Source organism: Centroberyx gerrardi, chromosome 4 (assembly GCF_048128805.1).
Source record: "Centroberyx gerrardi isolate f3 chromosome 4, fCenGer3.hap1.cur.20231027, whole genome shotgun sequence".
Lineage (NCBI taxonomy): Eukaryota > Metazoa > Chordata > Actinopteri > Beryciformes > Berycidae > Centroberyx > Centroberyx gerrardi.
The window spans coordinates 22,695,986-22,718,126 of NC_136000.1; the positions used below are offsets into that span (position 1 = coordinate 22,695,986).

The following is a 22,141-nucleotide window of genomic DNA, read 5'->3' on the forward strand; positions in this document are numbered from 1 at the left end:
AGTACAGGGTTTATGTGTCCAGGTTTATTGGAACCACTAACAAGCCTAGCAGCAGCATTTTGAACCAACTGGAGGCGGTTGAGAGAGCCCTGACTAATACCAGAATAAAGTGTGTTACAATAGTCCAGGCAAGGGAAAATAAAAGCATGTACAACTCTATTTAAGTCATCAAAAGATAAAAATGACCTCATTTTTGAGATCTTCTTGAGTTGGAAGAAACAAGACTGAACAATCTACTTAACTTGATCATTGAGTCAGCATCAAAAAACACCCCTAGATTTCTAGCAGCCTGCTTAATATTATCTGATAGGCTGCCGAGTTTGTCATAAAGCAGGCTAGTGGAATTTGGTGGACCAAATAGGATGATCTGAGACTTATCCTCATTTAATTTTAGAAAATTTTGGGACATCCAGAATTTGATATCTGTAATGCAGCCATTAGCTTGACTACTAGAATTGGTGGATTTAAGTGGGACATACAGTTGGGTGTCATCTGCATAAACGTGATAAAGAACATAATTTTTTGCGAATAACATCACCCAAAGGGAGCATGTACAGTATATTGAGAACAGTAGAGGGCCAAGAATTGACCCTTGAGGAACACCACAATTAAACTGAGCTATAGAGGATGAAGCATTTCCTACAACAACAGAAAATGTTCTATTAGAAAGGTAGGAACATAATAAATTAAGAGCAGAGCCCTTAAGGCCAACCCAAGTTTCAAGGCGATATAATAGAATGGTGTGGTCAACAGTATCAAAAGGAATCTCCAACGTTGTTGGATTGAATAGCTTTAGTTTGCTTTTCCAAAGCCCCCAGATGTTTGTCTCGGGGGGCTCTGAATTGAGAAAACTGAATTCTGAGAGTCTGAATTAACAAAAAGCAATTTGAAATGAGAAAACAGAATTTTGAATTATAGTGTCAATAATAATCACATTGAATTTCAATCCATTCAATTTCAAATTGTGCCTTTGCCTTTATTTTTTGCATTCAACAGTTCAATATAAGCATGACAAATTCAAATACAGTCACTGCAAAATACAATCTCTTTCCATAGTACAGTAACAGTAAAAGTCTGCTTTAAATGTATACGTACATTATTATTATTTATGTATATATATATGTATATGTATATATTTGTGTGTGTAGAAGTGTCAAGACTTCCTCCAGCTGATGTTGGACACGCGGAGCAGCAAGGAGTGTGTGTCTATGGAACACTTTGATTTGGTGAACCATGGTGATCAACTCGATCACACACACCAACAGACACCCCAGCCAGCCTCAGAGAAGGACAATGATTATAACCTACGGCTCTCACCTACCAAATGTCCACAGAAGATGATGCTGACAGAGGATGAGATTGTGGGCCAGGCTATTGTCTTCCTCCTGGCGGGCTATGAAGCCAGCAGCAACACGTTGGCCTTCACCTGCTACCTCCTGGCCATCCACCCCGAATGTCACCGCAAAGTGCAGGAAGAGGTGGACGATTTCATTACTAGACATGTGAGTGTGTTGCATTGTGGTTTGGTCTGACCTATCCAGTTAAGATGTAGAATGGCAGATCTGGGCAAAACAGTAGTTGAATAGATTTATATACTAGAAAACATGAGCCATACTCATATTTAATGTTGTGCAACTCTGGCAATATAAGTCAAGCTCACCTCAAGTAGTTCAAATATTTCAAACAATATTTGAAAATGTGTTATCCACTCCTGAACGATGAGACTTCTGCTGATATATTGTAACTCTATAAGAAGCTAAGCACCCTGGGTAAGTTTACCGTGGGTATGTGCTTGAGGAAGGCAGAGAAGGGGCCAAGATTTGATTTGAGCCTTGATTTGCTGTTATAATGACATCGCTGAATGATAGAGGTCAGCAGTGAATTGAAATTACACATAAAGCCTTTAATGGTAACATTATCACTTTGCATCTTATTTGAACATGCTCAGTAACATTCCGGTTGGTAGGGCATGAAGATACAACAAATATACTCTCATGAATGAAACACTACAACCAACTTCAGGCAAGCTCAAAGTTCTACAGCTATTTATCAGGATGCACACAACTGGGCTATCCAATATTTAGGTAGCACTCCTGACAAATTTAAACTTAGCATGCACAATTACCAACTGTGTAGCAAATTCCATACCAATTAGCGATCACAACCATTTTTCCCAATTAACAGCATCCAAGACTTGTTTAAGGCACGCACACAAACTTCAAGATGGAAAACAGTCCAACAAGGGAAAATATGGCCTTAATAGTCCACTAATGTGTGACAAAGGTCTTAAAGCTTCATCAGGCAAGCTGCAACTGATAGGGCTGTGTGTGCGGCAATCACAAATGCTCAGGTAGAGCTAGGTGTTAGCAGAGAGGGGAGAGAGAGAGCAATGGTGCTTTGGGGGAAAAAGGGGAAGAAAAGTCAATGAGTGTGACAGCCTTTTTAACATGTTTGGATGTAATGAAGCAACAGCTATGCAGTTACGAGGAGAAGGTTCACCACACAGCCGTACTACATGGAAGGATTTAGCGGAGAAATTGACATCCAGCGATTAACCAGATTGTTGTGAAAAGTCACAGTTGTATTCCGCAATAACGCCCGGTCATGGAGTCTCACAGGCTTCTCTCTGTTGAACCAACTGGGAAGACCTCTCACTCGGATCATTTTTTAAATATCGGTGCTGGAGAGAGAAACTACAACAGCTAGGAAACAAACCATAGACCGAAAAGGTTAGGTCCAAGTGAAGCTTTGTGTGACGTAGCCCTATGACAAAGCCGTAAACGTGGAGGAGATTCACGTTTTTCGAATGTTACTCGGCTGTAGTGAAGATTTGCTCTAAATTTTGGCGTCGATATCGGTCTTTTCCACTCACTGTGCGATCATTGGCTGTATGAAGTCATTTAATGGATATTTTCTGTTCTTTTTCTGCTCTTTTCGGAACTCTAAAGATAGGTCCCTAACAACTTCGGTTGTTCATGACTTGTTGATTGTCCTGTTATGGAACTTTCTTTACAGGGAACGATAGTTACATATTGTAACTCTAGTTCTATGATCACAGGCAGCTTAACCATTCCTCCAGTCACCTCAGCACACTGAAATTTGCATGCATGTGCAGCCAATCAGGATGAGCCTATACAACCCCTCAAGCCTACAAGATCAATTTCTCACAGCTCTCGCGTTCCAGTACTGAGTACAGAGCCCGAGAAAGACCCAGACACATCCAACAGATAAAATCTGATGAATGGACAGGGCGTCGACCATGACACCACTGTGCAGATCTCCTCCACACTTGTCCCACTGAACAGTGGCGTCGACGCAGCTACACTACGTGTAGAATGCGCATGGATGGCTGAAGGGAGGGAAAGCATACAACAGCTTTCTTGGCCATGGCGTGTTTCCAAATGCATCCACCCCCAACTGGGGAGCATCTCGGAGACACAGGGAGAACCACAGCGGGCAGTGGGTGTTTTGCCTTGTGGCAAACAGGTCCACTTCCGCCCTCCTGAATCAGGACCAAACCTGGTCCATAGCCTCAAGGTGTAACCTCCATTCGTTCTCTAGGGCCCGCCCCTCGACATGAGGTCGGCCCCCATATTCTCCAGGCCTGGAATGTGCAGCGCCCTGAGAGAACGGAGGTGCTCCGTGGCCCATCGCCACAGGTTCTCCACGGCCCTCAACAAAGGTGAGGATCGAACGCCACCCTGTCTGTTGACGTAGGCCACTGTCGACCGGTTGTCAGTCCTCACTAGCACATCACTGACTCCCTGAGAAGTCATGATCGACTCTCTCACACCTGTGAATGGGGGCGGCACGCACTGAAACTGGAGTGAATAACCCAGTCGTAGTGTCCTCTCCATCCATTCCGTCCACACACAATGGCTCCGCCACCCCTGATAAAATTCTGTCAGGGGGCGAGCAGTCAGCTGTGGGGCAGAGGCTAGATATTCCCCATATGCCGCCATGGCCCTCACCGCCGCCGAGCTGCTGAGTACGGGCAGAACGGCCTATGGGGGTCCAGAGGCGAAAGGGTTTGGAAGACCTGGCAGTCAATGAATGCCCTACCGGCGTCTGCATCCCCACCTCTGCTCTCACATAGCTGTTCTCTGATACCGCTCAACTCCCAATTAAGCCAGTTTTAACTTCCTAATGATAGCAAACATAGGATATAATGTTAAAACCATGTGTTTGTCAGGTAACATAAGCCCCTTGAAGCGGTGATACGTAAATAATATCACAGCTTCGTAATACGCCGCACCAAGCTGGGAAGTTATGTCTCACCACGTCCTCTTTAAGTTTTAACTCTAAACAGTCCTTTGAAGCCCCAATATTCTAATTTAAGTAAGAAAATGGGGATTTTTATGTCTTGAACCTCTTTAACAGCCCGGTGTATTTCTCTGATTTGTTTGAAAGGAATTGTTTATCAAATTAACATGCTAGCTGCTATACTCTGCTATTTGTATCAAATTTTCAGCAATCTGTCTCAACTAAAAATTAAAAAACAGTCTACCTGTGGCTCACGATTTGCGGCCATCGTGTCCATTTAGCTGCGCAGCACAGACACAGCAGCAACAAGCCTAAACTGCTCCTGGAGGGAAACCCGTGGGGAAACCCTCCCCATGGCAACAGACGGACAAAATTACAAGAGGAAAAAAAGAACTTGAGGAAGCAGAAAAATGATTTGTGAATGAGAGTCAGCACTGAGCCAAATTCAAAGAGAACTAAGAGTTTTTATTCATGTATTTGATCAACTGTTAGTGTTTCTACTTATCTTTATTGTTTACAGGTTTAGTTTAGTTTACTGTTTTTTAGCTCCTGATCTTACCTTACCAGAAATGCTTTTTGGTTACAATAATTTCTATTTTGTTTACAACTTTTCTCAACTCAACAGTATTAGTAATATTCCAATTCACCACCCCAGGAAAACACACAAGATATAGGCATTACAATCACCATTTTAAGTGGAATAACTATTATCATTAGATCTATCATTTTTAGGTACCTTATGGCATTTTGACAATATTGTACTGCTTCATTATTGCTTATCTTTTTTCATAGGAATTTTTCTACCATCTAAGAATAGGAACGGTGAGCTTCTAATCATCTGGTGGAGAATTCACTTGATCTTTTCCCATGTCTCTTCTGGTGAGTTTCACAAATACGCCGTTTTTAGGTCCAAGAGTGTTGAAAGACTCCACCTCCAGAGGAACCTGTTCCAAGGAAAAGAGCACCATATGTGAAAGGAACACCTACCATACATTACATATTCATCTCTTTTTCTGATGTAGCCCCATGTTTAATAACCAAATATAACAATAATAAAATACTTATTTATATAGCACTTTTCTTAACAATGTTACAAAGTGCTTTACAAAATAAAATAAAATAAAATATGTGAATGCGTGACAAAAAGTTGTATTACTAGTTTATTATTAATCACTCGGAAATTTGTTACATTAGCAGGATTATTACACTTTTCTGTCTCACTCTACTGTCTACTGTCTCACAGTAGAGTGAGACAGGGAGAGAGACAGGGGATGACATGCAGCAAATGGCACAGGCCGGATTCCAACCCAAGCTGCTGTGATTAAGACTCAGGAATAGTTCACCCAAAAATGAAAATTCAGTCATTATCTACTCACCCCCATGCGAGTTGAAACTCCTGTGAAGTTTGTTGGTCCATAAAACAATCACAGAGCTTTCCAGCACGACTTCGTAGCAGCATTCTCCAAAACAACTGAAGTCGTTAGGGATCTATCTTTAGAGTTCCGAAAAGAGCAGAAAAATAACAGAAAATATCCATAAAATGACTCCATACAGCCAATGATCGCACAGTGAGTGGAAAAGATAGCGTTAGAGTGAGAAGATGTTTGAATGTCTGATAAGTATGTGGATAGCATTATAAGTCACTTTCAGCAGAGTTTTTGTTTGTGTGACTAGGAGTGTAAACAAGGAAGTGGAGGAGATTCACGAATGTGCACACACAATGTTTTTCGAATGTTTTTCGGCTGTAGTGAAGATTTGCTCTAAATAATGGCGTCGATATCAGTCTGTGCGATCATTGGCTGTATGGAGTCATTTTATGGATATTTTCTGTTATTTTTCTGCTCTTTTCGGAACTCGAAAGATCGGTCCCTAATGACTTCAGTTGTTTTGGAGAACGCTGCTACGAAGTTGTGCTCGGAAGCTCCGGGATTGTTTTATGCACCAACAAACTAAACCAGAGTTTTGACTGACATGGGGGTGAGTGGATAATGACTATTCCTTTAATGCTACATGCTCTACCGGTTGAGCCTCCGGGGCGCCCAGGATTATTACACTACACTGCAAAAAATGTTGTCTAGTGATTTTATCTTGCTTCCAGATCTATCAAGCTTATTTCATGATATTTTTAGTCAAATTATCTCACTGCACTGGCAGATAATCTTGCTGGTTTAAATAAATTTAACTTGATACATGCCAATATGACTTCTTTCAAGAAATCATCATAAAACAATGAAGAAAATTTGGAAACAAGAAACTTTCTCCAAGACAATTTCACTTTTACCAAGGAAATGTCCTGAAACAACTTACATTATCCTGAAAAAAAGTCAAATTTGTTGAAATTATCTGATGATTTCACAAAAAAAAAATCCTACAAGAAGCTTGATAAGTCTGGATACAAGATTGTTATGTTCCCTGTGTTCTGTTGGAGGTTTGCCTTTTTTTCTCCTCTCGGTCTCTCTCTCTCCTTGTTCTCTCAGGTTCGTGGTTTGGTGACCAGTGCAAAGGAAGGAGGAGGTGTCAATCAACAGCAACCAATCGGTGGCCTCCTTGATGTTATATAGCCCTGGCACTTCCTGGAACTCCCTCTTTGCTCTCTGCTTGCTATTGGCCTGTTGTGTGTATGTTGTGAGCTCATGGCCATTGTCTTTCTTTTATTTAATTTCTGTTATTAAGGCCAACCTTATATTTGTTTATATGATAGGAAAACTGGAGCAGATTTGTTTTGTTAGATAGAGCAGATAGTCAGGAGTAGGCTTTTGTTTCAACTTTCTTTTCTCTAGATAGTGAGTTAAACCTCTCCTTCTGAGTTAGTTCGGTTTGGTTTTGTTCTTTACTTTGATTTGGCATCCCTCTGGCTCCTTGTTTTCCTTGGTGATTCAACACCTCCCTTGCTAATAGTGAATATTCTAACTACCTGTAAAAACAAACACTAAACAATATTTCACTATACTCTTATGTATCAGTGTGTTTCTGTCCTCCTGCTGGTTCATTCATCCCATTTTACCATCACAATAATCATGTTTATGTTGTCTCCCCTCACCCTTCATTCTCCTTTCATACTGGGGTTGTAACAAAGATAAAATAACTCAAGTTTGTCAGTTTTTGCAGTGTATTAATTGCAAGTTGTTACTACATTAATGGTTTACTACATTAATGGGAAGTTATTACATTAAGAGTTGATACCTTGTTACGTCCCTCTGTTGCTGTGTAAACATGCAGAATGGTAAACTCTGATGATTTTTATTTTCCCTTTCATGCTGTTTTACATGATTAATTACTGAAACAAGCCTAGAGGCTGCAAATATTCACTTTTTCACCAAAAAAGGTTTGTAACCACTCATTTATATGGAAATATATAATCTCTCGACTCCTCTGAAAATCATCTTTGGACCTCCTGGGGGGTTGTAATATAATCCATAATCCTGGATGTAATATACACTGTCATATGAATCCTAAAATTCTAAATGTTCATTTAAGGGATTGTTGTCATTAGTGCTTAAAGTGTCCCATGGCCAACTCACCTTTGTCTCAGAGCAGGCCACAATGCTGAACCTGTGGAACACTTGCGCCAGCACCATCTTAAGCTGCATTTGGGCAAGCCTCATTCCCACACAGCTACGGGGGCCTGCCCCAAACGGCAGGTATACAAATGGATGCCGATTAGCCTTGGCCTCTGGCGTGAACCTGGGGATCAACCAGAAGTTTTATTTTGGGATTAATTAAAAGCAGCAGAGGGTGAGTAGTCATTTTCTTGATGTTCAAATTCAATTTAAACACTACATTGAAGGTCCCATATCGTGTAAAACAGGATTCCCCTTGCCTCTTTGATTATAAAGGAGTTGGATGTGGTATCTAAACATTGTGAAAGTATCAAAATGCACGGTCGCCAACTAAATCCACACAATCCATATTAGAAAAGCGAGCCTCTAAACGAGCTGTTTGGGCTTCCGTAACTTTGTGGCGTCACAAAGGTTCGCTCATTATCATTTTTGTAAGACTAGACTAGACTAACAAAGTGTTTTTTTTCGAAGCGGTTGAGTGGTTGTCATTGTTTATTACCGGAGAGTTTTCCGCCGGGCTGCGGTGTCTCATGTTTCACTCTTGAAACGGTTAGCCAATCAGAACAGAGGGGTCGTTAATATTAATGAGCCTTAAAGGCACAGCAACATAAACAGCCTGTTCTTGGCAAGGCTCAGAGAGATGCTGGAAAATTAATGTGTAAAAAAGGATTGTGAGTGTTTTTGGTACATGACACCACACAAACAGCTTTGAATGGACCTCAAGTCATAAAATAAAACACTGGAAAGTGTAGAATATGGGACCTTTAAAAACCTGCACTCAAATCCCCTTATGATAGGCTGAGCTATTTACATTTACAGGCTGTGCTATGACTGTCTGTTACAACTGAGACAAAGTAAACAGTGTCTATCACCCTTTCTGATCATGGAAATGAGACGGTATGCTATGATTCTAGATAGCAGTTAAAGCGGTACTGAATAATGCAGTACACATATTGTACTGCATTTAGCTTTGGTGCAATACATGGATTTTGCTACCATTGTTTATGTAGTGTTAGTAATGTATGGCAGATGAGAGGACAATTGAGAGTTTCAGGGTGGTATAAGACATGTTAAAGTTGAATACTCTTTCACCAAGAAACCATAACACACAGCAACAGAATATGCTTTAGCTAGTTACATAGATGATATTTGAAAAGATGAAAGAAGAATTAGAATTTGTCAAGAAGTACAGTTCAGAAATCTGCTAGATCTTGATAAAATTGAAATACAGGTACAGACACTGTAGTTTTGTTTATGTACTGTAAGGACAGCCTCCTACCTCTCAGGGATGAACCTCTCAGGCTCTGGCCAGTGTTCTGGGTCGTGGTGTAGGAAACATGTTGGGACTTGCAGTGACGCTCCTTTAGGTAGAAACTGGCCATTCACCACACAGTCATGGTCAATGTGACGGCCAAACCTGTGTGGGGCAAAATAACACTGAAAAGAAGGATCCTGCATGCTCTATACACCTCAACACATCATTTCCCTGTATTCCTTCTGACAAGTGATAATTATATGCATCGTATTGGTCAGTATAAAGATAACTGAAAATCAATGTGAAAGAGAAGAAACTGCCCTACTCCACATTAACTATAAGCCAGTGCTGGGATTTCACCAATGTCTAGGTATGCCACAGGATTACATGCATTTGATAGTGATATATCTGGTAAACATGCATCATTAATCTTCAATTAACGTGCTTACTGTACCTGAATGCAGTTGGGTAGAGGCGCAACACTTCAGATATAACCATGTCTAAATACTTAAGCTCTTGGACATTGGTGTAATCAGGTGATTCCTACAAAGGAATAGAACACAATATAAATTACTTTACTATTTCAGTAACTACTGCACAAATAAAACCACAATAAGGCTGCCATAAAAGCCACGTGTTGCAGTTCCCCATGCTGCCTGTAGAGAGCAGTAATACATATTCATATATCATTGATCTATCAGTCTATGAACATTGTGGCAAAGAAATTATTTGGTGAATCTACTTGAAACACCCTGTTAAAACCACATACATGAAATATGTGATTTAAGGTAATAAATATGTTAACGTAAATAGTCAAGGAGTCATGTAGTTTAAACCCAATCCACCCAATAAGATTTACTTGACTTGGCCAGTAATCAAATGCATCTGACAAACCAAATCAATAAAAATGCATGAAAGTAACCATGTACGGTATGGTGTGGACACGATCAACTGCACCTTATCTTTTCTGGTGCTCATGCTTTAAACATTGAACCACTGTGAACAAAGTGGTTCACAGGACTGAGCAGCTTTCAGTCCCTGTTGCTATCATGGTCTTACAACTCAGATGGATGTTTTGCATGGCAGACTACGTACAGAGATCTTGGAAGTGTGGACCAGAGCCGGGCAGCCGCTCACTGACTTGTACTGTATCCTTGGAGCCTTTGAGGATGATGATGACCCTACTGTCTGGCAGCAGGGCCCTGCTGTCACTCCTCATTGGGGTGCCACACAGTCCCAGAGGGGACTGACATGTTGCTAATAAGCACTAAAAGCTGCGTGACTCTCTGAGAGATAAAGCTCTGCACCGCTGCCTGTCTGCCCTGCCTGCCACTGGACCTGTTGTGAAAGACAACCTTTTATCAAAGAGACCCCTGTCACTGGGAAAAAGGTAGGCTGTTCCTCCAGTTTCAACAGCATAGAAAATGCAGTATTTAATATAGTATCCTCTCTTTTACTTTTTAGTTCACCTGAGTTTATTTTCACATAGAAAAACATGTGTGTTTAAGGAAAATTGATATAAACAAGTGATGCTACCCTTTCAGTAATATACTGCTGATATGTCCAATGATTATTCTTGTATGGTGACAGTTCATCAGGGCAATTGGGCCATTTGTATCATTTGTATTCAGATGACATAGTGTCCTAATTATGCAGATTCAATGACAATCACTTATCCAAATCCTTTGGTGTGTTAAACAAAGCTGACTCTACAAGTTGATAGCATGGGAATATGTGTGTGTGTGTATGTGTGTGTGTGTTTGTTTAGATGTGAACATGTTCTTAATCAATCAGCATCTTTCTGCACCAAGAGGCATGGCACAGACCACAAGATGTGGGAATGTCCAAGGCTCAAATATCTGTGTGCTGTTCTGTGTCAGCTCTTTAGCCAACAAATTAAATCCCTTGTTTGACACACTCCCAATTGCTTTCAAAGGCCGCAACAGTGACACATGCTTCAGATAAAATAGAAACAGAGTACAGTCTGTTGAACAGTGCTTTGGCCACAGGGGACAGTAAGCCATGGTATGCTGTTTGCCTTTGGCCTACATGATGCAGCCCTTCATAGGGGATCAGAGAGGGACAGAGAGATGCTGCAAGAGATAGACAGACATGAAGAAAGGTACAGAATAAAAGAGGGAGACATCTGCAACCAGAGGAGGGTTGCTTGCTGCAGAAAGGCCCAATATTTCTGGTCTGGTAAGCGTGCTAGGCTCTGTGTGCCACTACATCCTCGTACAGCATGCAGCCAGGCAGGAATAACAAAGGGAGCTGGAGCGGCACTAAGCTACTAATGGAGAGACTAGCTGAGGAGCAGTGGGGTCTGTTGCCTGCTCTGAGGACCGCCAGAGGGCACTGAGAGCCTGAAATAAAACATGATGAAGACCCCTTCCCTCATGCACCAATCTCCCACTCAGACTGCCTAAAGCCCTGGGTGTCAAGGTTTGGTATATGGTTAAGCGCGGCCTGAAAGCAATATTGCAAAGATGGTGCCCAGTGATGTATGAATGCACCCTCAGACCCCCCTTCTCCCCTTTTCAGGATTACTTGAGAACACTTGTGGACCTTTTCTAAGACTTGCAGACCCTTTCAGACCATTCAAAATCTTTGCAGACTCCACCAGACCATAGTCTATCACTGTAGGACTACCTTTTAAAGGGCAAAACAGCTGCAGGAGGGCTTCGGTCATACACAGGCCAATCATAGCCTGCTGTTATATCACACACTTCTTCTATTGCCAGGCCTGATCTTTGTTGAAGTAAAAAGCCATTAAAATCAGGAAAAATACAGTTCATTTGCAAGGTCATTGTCCTGACCTTGGATACTTTATTCAATATTTGTAAACATGTAAAAATCTCTCCCACACTTAGGCACAAGACAGCCAAGACTCTTATCTGTGAAGTTGTCTACTGTTGAGATACTTTCTGGAGTTGCTCCATTTACCAAAAAATGAGACAAAATTTGTGGACACTGTGACAGCACCCAAGGGGATTTCATGAGTCCAGTTCACAACTGTTAACAAAACAATGAAGTGTCGATAATTTGGATGTCCAAGCTCAAACAAACATTTTATGAGTGCCCCAGTAAATGTTTCTTGATGAGATTACATGTCCTGTTTGTCTGCTTTTTACCTGTTCAAGTGACTGATCCAAGACCACTGGAATACCTCATCGGAATCCTGTATTCGGTTGGATTTTCCCTTTAGGCATGACAGAGAAGGAATGCTTATCTAGGAGCATACAAGCCCTTAAGATAATCATTAAAGAGTTGGTCCAGAAGAAATGCCCAGTGGTTGTAGATTCACATTCAAGCTCTTGAGAGACTCAAGAAATAAATACAGAACCTGTACCTCTTCAGTCTCTATTGACTTCACTGTACAGTAGGGCTGCCCCCGACCAAAGATTTTCCTAGTCGACTAGTAGTCGTTAGTTCAAGCCATTAGTCGACTAGTCGTCGCACGTTTATGATATTAATTTAATTATTAAAATTTAATTTTTTTTGAAAAAACACACCCAAGTCGCGGCTACTCGCGGTCAGAAACACCGGTGAAATACACTCTGGTTCACGGGAAAAAACACACCCAAGTCGCGGCTTCTCGCGGTCAGAAACACCGGTGAAATACACTCTGGTTCACAGGAAAAAACACACCCAAGTCGCGGCTACTCGCGGTCAGAAACACCGGTGAAATACACTCTGGTTCACAGGAAAAAACACACCCAAGTCGCGGCTTCTCGCGGTCAGAAACACCGGTGAAATACACTGTGGTTCACCCAAAAAAAACACACAACAGGCGTAGGCTATCAGTCGCTTGCTTTGAGCACCGCTGCTGCACAGAGCGCTGTCCGCTTGTTTATTCAAAGTTTATTAATATTGAACGTGTCGTGTGTCCAAATTGCACCAAATCCGACATTGCACGTCCTTGGGTCCCCAGCAATACACCTGCCAAGTGCAACCCTGGTCTAATAACTTTTTAACGACAAGGCGCAGCTCCCGAATGGAGTTTGAGGGTTTTTTTTGGGAGGGGGGGGGGTTTCCCTGCGACTAACTGACCAATGAAAACTTGGTCGACCAAGACTCTTCTCATCAACTAACGTTTGGTCGACTATTAGGGGGCAGCCCTACTGTACAGTCCTACTGCAAGACAGGAGAGGCCACAAGTCTTTGCCAGGTTAAAAACTCAAATTTAAAAATAAGGCCAAATAACACCACCCAAAGCAGAGAAAAATGTTTGGGCCATGAGAGAAAAGGAGCTCTCAGCTTGGCAGATTTTTCAGAGAGGACTGACCTTGGCATAGTTACAACATGAATGCTGGTAGAACGATCCCGCTGAAGTTTCATACCTGATACTTACGGAGTCCAGGTAAACTGTCTGTTGTGAGATAGGGGCAGGGGAACTAATAAAGTCCCTAACACCCTGCCTTCAGAAGCAATTACCTCAAAATAAACACTCTTGCACCACAAAGCAATGCCAAATAGTCTGAGCTGAGGATACAAAATGCAATGTTTCATTAAAATTTCACAGAAATTCCTTGAATATACCCAGCTATGTTCAAAGGAGCGCCCCGCAAACTTAAAGGAACGTTCCAACTTTACCAGGACACAGCCTGTGTGTGCTAATATCAACCTCTCCTCTGTGAAATGAGATTCATTAATGCAGGCTAAAACAACCTAAGCTTGGCTTGCTGCTCAATCTCTTATTAGCAGTCTGATTCCTAAAGTGCCTGGGTGTCCTTATTTCTATTTCATTCCCAATCCATTCATTAACAGACCCCATTTGATGGAGAAAAAGACAACCAATTACTATGCGAATAATGTCGGCTGCGATGGCCTTCCCTTTCATGCCTGGTTTGTCTTCATGTTTGAGGCTTTTTGGTTCTTTTGTCCTGCCTCCCGTTCCAGTCAGTAACTGCCCAGCCTCCTGGCCCTCACTTCCCCTGCCATAGCCTCATCCTGCATTATTTACATTCTATTACATCCTATTTGAATGTGACTGAGGCCTGCCGAAGGACAAGTGGAGATATAGACAGAAACTGGACACACACAGTGCAGAGCAGGATCCCAGGGACACCGCGGTGCCTCGCTGTCTCGATCTCCTTAGCTCTCTCGCCCTCGCATCTGTGCAGGGTTGCCATAGAAACCATTACTTGTGGTTATTGATAGTGATAGAGGCATATATGTTGAAACAAGAGAGGGCTTTGGGGAATTGTTAATACACAAATATGATGACTGTCAGTTTGCATTGTCTTCAAATAGTCGGGAACAAAGGACAGGAAGGGGGATGCAGAGGGGAAATGCATCTCACTACAAATATAAAATCAAATGTAGGACCTCACCCAATGAGGCATGACAGTGATAACACAACTTGACTAATCCTCTATAAGGCCAATTATGATGATTATGTTGAAAGACTAACAACTGAATTAAGAGTCTTGTACTTCTGTAGTTTTGAGACAATAGACAAATCTACTGAATACTAACTAAGAATAAGAGTTTAACTTCTGGCATCTCCTCCCTCCAAAAACCCGCCAGTCACACTACAGGAGCATAAAACTGCAGGATAAAAGAACAAAACACTTGAGCCTGCCTTTCTGTTCTACTTGAGGTAATTATACCAACGACCAAATTGTTAATTAGTTTGACTAATTGCTGAAGGTGTTTGGTGTGTGTGTTGGGGGGGGGGGGGGGGGGGGGGGTTGATTGTGTTTTTATCGTCTGGCAAGAGGCCAGACTAAAGAGCAGAGGGAGCTAGGAACATGCAAGAAAGAGCTGGTCACTGTAGGTTGGTTGTTCAGGTTCACTAGCTAGCCACCCCTAAGCCGTCATTCTGTTGGCACTGGACAACAACCTCCGAATGCAAAGCAATTAAGATAATGATTTGAATGACAAAAACACAAAGCTACCTGTCTGGCATACAAATAACACCACATTTGCCTATCAGGCCATATGCCAAACAGGCAGAGGGATGGTACTGCCTGTCCCTGAGGACTGGAAACAAAGGATAGAGGATGAGAGGGTCTGGGGAAAAAACAAAACGAAAACAGGGTAGATGAGGTTCCGGTGAAACTCAGGGCACACATGCAAACACACTTATACATGCACTGATACACACCCACACACACATCCACACACATAGCCAATTCTGTCCTCTTGAAGGCAAAATACTGAAGAGTTCTTGAAGGTGTACACACTGAAAATCTGGGGAAAGAGTTTTCACAACCTATTAGCATATCAGAGCCAAGTCTTTATTGATGCGGAATGGAAGGGAACAGAAATGGGGAGAGGAGGAGATGGGACCCAAAACTAAATTCACAAAGATATACACACTTCACAGTGGTGTATGTAGACACCACACTAACCAACAGCTCTCTCCTAGGACTGCATCGTGAGTGAGTCGACCAATGACTTCTGATGGGATGATTTCTCCCTGTTCATTATCCATCAATAAAGCCTGGGATTTGTGGCTGAACACAGGTCATCTACCTGTAGCAGAAAATTACCATTTCAATTACTGTGTTAGCTGAGGCAGCTGATGGCTGCAGTATGCCAGAGACTCTCCTCAGCCCCACATTCATATAATCCAAGGATGAAGGGAAGGGATGGAGGCAGAAATGACATGGATAATGAATGACTATTAGCTGAAAACTGGAAAAGAGTCCTTTCTATTCTGTTTAGGACACGGATAAAAATCGTTAGAGCATGGCAGTAACACAGCCAGGGTTTGAAATCAGACATATACTGCATCTGCTCACAGTACTGTGGTTTTGAATAAATAAATACCAAATATATTATATTAGATTATATTATAATTATATTAGATTGGATTTGATTAGATTATTGTCTAGATCACTTAGGATAGTGCTGGGAAGCTAATACGTGTCCTGAATTAGTTGATGTTAAAAAGAATGCCTAATCCATCAACATCCAGCAGAAACTCCAGCTGCGAATTACGTGAAAGAGTGTAGGAGCCCTGGAGACATGGGGTTTCCCTGCCATCTTAGCAGGGGGTCTTGTAGTGAGCAGTACTCATTCAGGTAGCTGGACAGCCATTAAACACCTCAACAAGAGTGTGGTTCATAATATGCATGAAAAACCACACCTGCATTACTGTACAGCCATAGGCCTATTATACAGACAGATAAATTGGAAAACAAAAAGTCAGTGTGAGAGAGAGAGAGGAGAGATTGACAGCCAGACCCACATAGTTATAAGCTGTTAATATTTTAATTGAGATCAGCTCATGTTTGATTTGATGAATGGCAATAAAAAGCTTAATCCCCCTGGCAGATGAGGGCTGATCTGGTAATGGATTTGGTAATGGAGAGAGTTCAGGCAGCCTGATATGGACTTTACTGTACCACCTGGCCTATCAACCCACATTGAGACACGCTACTAATGTTGATGATGCTTTACCAGGCTCTGAGGCTAAAACCTAATGTCAAAGTGAGGGTGTACAAAGCAAAAATAATTAGAAGGCACTCAAAGAACGCAAACCTCTGCCAACACTGAACAATTCTGCCACTTGTTACACCCAAAGACGTCATTCCTATTAGTTACATTTTAAGTTAAATTGATTTCTTGACCCACAAACATCCCCTTACGATTTGGAATCAAGTCTCTATCTCAGTTAGTTTCATGATTATGGCTAAAAAAAATGACTACTGTGTAATGGTAGACATTCCAGATCCGGATCACCACCAAAATCTAATCAGTGGTTCCTTGGCTCAATCTGTCCACCAAATTTCATGGAAAAACATTTTTGAGATATCCTGCCTGACAGACAGACAGATAAACATACTAACAGGGGTGAAAACACAACCGCCTCGGCAGAGGTAAAAATCAAATCATGCACTCCAGGAAACTGACACCAAACTCTAAGAAATAACAAACCTCCAAAAAAAGATAACACTCATAACATCCTTGTTTTTTTCTAAACCTTTGGATGCTGGAACAGCTAAACCTTCTGATCGAAGTTAAAATGAGATAAGCCACTTTTATTTAACTTACATCAAGCTCTCCCTCTCTGAGAGGATCACAAAGGACCTCTACGGGTAGTCTCTAAAGTGTGAGAGCAGTCCTCTTCCTGTTCTGTTCCCATGCTTTGCTCCAGTTCTCTCCACATCTCTGGGATCCAGCTGGAATGCGAACCATGTCTACATCAAGCCAGAGCAATTTCTGAAAACTCTCTGTTGCTCAAAGTTACAAACATATCTGTGAGATATATCTGGGGTATCTTTAAATGGCATCTCATGAATCCAGAGTACCAGAATAATAACACCTGTTTTGCTGAAACCATTACAAAATGTGATTGTATTCCAGAGATGATAGTGGGCAACTGCATACCATATCTGCATACAGATATGGTATGCATATGATATGGTATGCATCATAGCATGGGTTGGCTTTATGGGAGTGTGTCTGCATCTGTAGTTGTTGTTAGACAGCTGTAGTGAAGAGAACAGATAGCCTAACAGTAGGGGACAGCAGCACACTATCATTGTCATGATAGGGCAGCGGGCATGGCTACAACTTCTGTGCGATCACCCATGCATGAACACAAACACACACACGAGACGAGAGAGTAAGATCTCTCTCCTTCATTACCCCAACTGAATATAGTTTTTAATGACTGAGGACAGAGAGGAAGAGAACCCCACTGGCTCAGCTTTATTATGTGTGTGTGTGTTTGTGTGTGTGTGTGTGTGTGTGTTTGTGTGTGTGTTTCAACTTCCCATGGGTTCACTGTAGAAGAGGGGGATTATCTAACAATGTCTGCCGTGTGACAGCTGTTGACATTCACCACACATCAGTCAGAAAACCACGGCTGAATAACTCGACATTCTGTTTATGGCCACTTAAGACAGGCATATTAAAGAGCCCGTCTGTTTCCCACAAGCCCTTGTGTTGTTGTTGTTTTTTTTTAGAATGCCTTAACCAAGAAAGCACCAATCTGACATCTTCATCTCTATTGTCTTTGTCATTATACTGCAGATTCTACAATGTACACAGGCTCTAAACAAAGATAACATTGAAGTAAATACTCAATTTCTCCACGTTAAGACTAAGCATGATGGCCCACCACTTGTGTATGCAGCTGAGAGAAATGACGCAAACATGCATTTGTAAACACGATAGATTCGCACTGCAAATTGGTAACATGCCAGGACAAAAAAAGTTGCCACATTGCACAAAACAGCAATATTAATCAGAAAGGGTGAAGCCACAGCTATTGCATGCCTTCAATGTTTGTTCAATCACTGAGCCAGGGGTGATTGTTGCTCTGCCCTGTCGAGATAAGATCTGTCTAGGTTGATGCTGTGAGTATGAATAATGCATTAGTGACGATGACCCCCCTGACCAAGGGATGGACAGAAATATCACTGACGTCAGTCCTGAGCCTGATGGTACCAGACTGCAGGAGCCCACAGCCTGGACGCTTTGGATAGGGAGGGAGAGGATGGAGAGGGGATATTAAGCCCGCAGTGCTTCTCGGGGATCAGCCACAGCTCTCAATCCGCCTGTCTCTCTTTCCGGGCGATGCGTCTGTGTCATGCTCTCCCTCTCTGTTGTCTTTTCATGGTGACGTGACAGGCATCGGTGAACACCAGGGAGCAGAGAGGAGAGGCCATTCACTGGGATGAAATGGGACCGGAGGAAGATATTTCTGACACGTCGACAAGTGTGCATGTACCCGTGTGCACACACGCACACATACATTGATGCTGGCTATTTACAATAATGCAAACCTGAGTCTTCACATACACGAGCCTGCCATCTTTCAAAGTGACACGCAAGCTTTCAGCCAATTATCAAAGAAATCTGAGGGATCAGAAGCTTATCATCGAATCATTTAGCACACTGCTTCTTCTTTTTTCCTCCGCCCCATCTGTCTCTTCATCAATTTTCCTTCTTTATACAACGCTTTGCACCCTCTCCCCCTGTCTCTCCCCCTCCATCAGGGTGAGGTTACTGTGCTTTCTAGAGTCACAAAGTTTCAGAGCTCACTCTATTTTCCTAGTCCACACTCTTTCCTAACCAGCCCTCTCTCTCTCCACATTATCAAGAGGGCCTCAGCTTTTCAGGATCATCCGCACAGTGACCCTCAGGGAGTTCTGCTCTGGTCTACTCTGCTCTGCTACCCTCTATACAAACCTCTGCAGTCTTTTCACAAAGAGCGGCAGCGTAGAGAACTATCTCTGCGCCGGGTTGTACGGTCAGTCAGCCAACCAGATAATCAACAGATCCTGCCAGCATGCCAGTCAACTATGCAGCTAGCCAGCCTCCCACCAGGCTAACCAGTCAGCCAGCTGGCTTTCATCGCATTCAAAAAAGGGGACAACATATCAAACTATTTGTTAAGTATTGGATGATTGAAGAAAATTCCCATTGTTATTGGTAAACCCATAGAGAGCCCGGATATGGTCACAAAGCTCTCCAATGCTCTTTGATTCCCAGATATTCTCATGAGCACAGATTTGATCCAAAGCAAAGAGAGCACAAGAGAGCAATTTCTTTGTGGATGCACAATAGTTGTATCAAACATGCCATGAAACATGGGGCAGTCTCATTTAAGATTTTGTGATTGTCTATTTTAAAAAGAATTATATTTTGCTTTGGGAAAAGGATGCTTCAATGGTAGATGAGCCAAGAGGTAATTTTATTACCAGTGCTTGACAGGCACTCAAAGACTCTTAGCTTGACTGGCAAAGAGACAGCTTATTTCATCTTGTGAAAAAGACATATTTATGTGGATGACAACCTTGAACTCCAAGACTTGCAGTCATTAAAAAAAGATGGTAATTTTTTTCACTATGGCTGCTTTGATTTTTTTTTTTCTTTTCTCATAACTTTATGATAAACATAGTTTACATTTTGGGTTGCATCTTTTCATAATGACAATTCTATGTCAGATTTGATTTCCTGCAGAACTAGTAGACAGTGTGTTTAACATCCTGTCCAAATGGTGCAATAAGCTGAACTACATAAACGGGGGTTATAAATAGGACATTACACTGATGAAAGCTGAAAATTCTCACTTATGCAATTCCAAGTCATCTTTTAGTGTGTGGAGCCATTCTTTGTATGGTAATAAATATGAATCATATGATGCATTTTCAACCTCAACCTCAGAGGGCAGTTTCAGGCCTGAGCTCACATGAGGATTGGTACAGACAGATGCTCAGTTTCACGGATGTCGGATTCACTGGACACTTATTGAATAAAAAAAATAAAAAAAATAGCAGTTTCGTAGATATTCTCAGATATCAGTGAAAGCACCAGGAGCCTCCTCTACCCAGTCAGGATGTGGATACATAATTTAACCAGGACGGGTAAGATGTAGCTGTGGCTAAGCAGTTGCTCCAACTGAATCAGAGTCAGACTCTCGAGCCCAGATACTCTCTCTCTCTCTCTCTCTCCCTCTCTCACACACACATACCCCCCCCCCCCCCCCCCCCCCCACACACACACACACACACACACACAAATACACACATACATACAGTACATTTACAGACTTACTACCCCTATTTGCCTACTGTTTCGGTCTCTCTTTCTCTTACTCTCTCCCCCCAAAACTTCCTTCTATCTCTCCACCCCTCCTTTTCCCTTGTAGAGACAGTTATAGGAGCTTCCCAGCAGGAGCAGCCAAACACGAAACATATAATTTCAGCCTCATCTCCCCCTTCCATCTCCTGCCTTACACTTTCTGCATGAGTCATTAAGGGCTCGATTTGCTTAAACTTATTCTGTTATTCAGGGAGATAAAGGCGGCGAATTAATGAGGGACCCCCCTGAGGGCCATGAGGAACAATGGCATGGAGAGCGACATAGATAGATAAATAGATAGATAGATATACGTAGATAGATGGATAGAGATAGAGAAAGAGAGGGAGATTGATAGAGAGAGAGAGAGAGAGAGAGAGAGAGAAAACAGAGCACATATTTTTCCATCGATCTAGCTAGACTGGCAGGAGCAACTTTGGCTGTCAGCATTTGCATATTTGGCTGCACTATCTCTCTTTCAGAGGTATCTATGAATGGCAGGATCCACACAGGGCGAGCACTTGTCAGAAAAAAGGAGCTGATTGAGCCAGCGTGGTAAGCTTTCACACAAGGCAGCCTCTCTGCAGGAGAGCTAGCTGCCAAGTCCCAGAGCCTAGAGCAGGTGGGGGATGAATCCCAGGTAACAACTGCATCATTACATTAAAACAACACTCATTAATGCACAACACCAAAATTTAACTTTAAGAGAACTGAATATATTGTGTGCACAGGCTGGAATGAGGGGGATTTGTTTAGGAGACTTAGTGATAGGGCCTACCTCTTTTCAATGCCTTGGTCAATAGAGACGACAGCTGACATTCAGAAGTCGACTGGCAAGGTTAGCACGCATTTATTCTCTTTCTCAGTCTGCAAGGCTGTGGAATGGAGAGCAGTGGGCGGCAAACACCACTGGAACAGGCAGAGAGGGGCTGACCTTTACACACTCAGAAGCCAGATCTCTGCAACATGCACATCCGGCTGGCCTTGAAACTGCTTATTGTACACAGCTACTGCTGTGGGTAGCTGATCAACTTTCTTCATCACTATAGCATGAATTCATGCCAATGAAATCACCAAAGGACCAGGCTAGCAATAAAATTCAGTTTAAAGCAATTAGCGAAATTTTCTGACCACTAGAGGGCGACATAACTGCAACACATTCCTAAACATGCTCAAAGCAAAGCAACTTGCCCACGGCACTACAGAGGCCTCCCAAGGACAAACATTGCAAAGCATCATGCATAAAGGCTAATAGCTAAGCTAACCGCACCTACGGAGAAGTCTTGCCGGTTACCAGTCTCGCTTTGCCAGAACGTTCTCCCGCTGAAGGTTATGTGTGCCACAAACAATGACAAGGTAGGTGGCAAGTTTACTAGTTTACTAAGGTTACTCGTTTCATGGATTCCGCCATGAGAAAATTTTCAGGGATGGGAGGGGGTGAGGGCCGCTTTTAAACTGCAAAGGAGGTGCCAACCTCATTTAAAAAAAATTCAAAGCTACTGAATGGACCGGAAGGAGCTTC

The 22,141-nt window shown here is 42.3% G+C and overlaps 1 protein-coding gene across 1 annotated transcript in view; it reads right to left on the bottom strand.

Moving 5' to 3' along the window:
* Positions 1–5,093: 5,093 nt before the first annotated feature.
* Positions 5,094–22,141, bottom strand: part of LOC139912492 (thromboxane-A synthase-like) — a 64,032-nt gene continuing 46,984 nt past the window's right edge. Inside the window, exons 10-13 of the mRNA XM_071900314.2 lie at positions 9,533–9,621; positions 9,103–9,240; positions 7,785–7,947; positions 5,094–5,207 (exon numbers count right to left, since the gene is read on the bottom strand). Of these exons, the coding sequence (XP_071756415.2) occupies positions 5,094–5,207; positions 7,785–7,947; positions 9,103–9,240; positions 9,533–9,621 (504 nt within the window). The remainder of the gene's footprint in view (positions 5,208–7,784; positions 7,948–9,102; positions 9,241–9,532; positions 9,622–22,141) is intronic.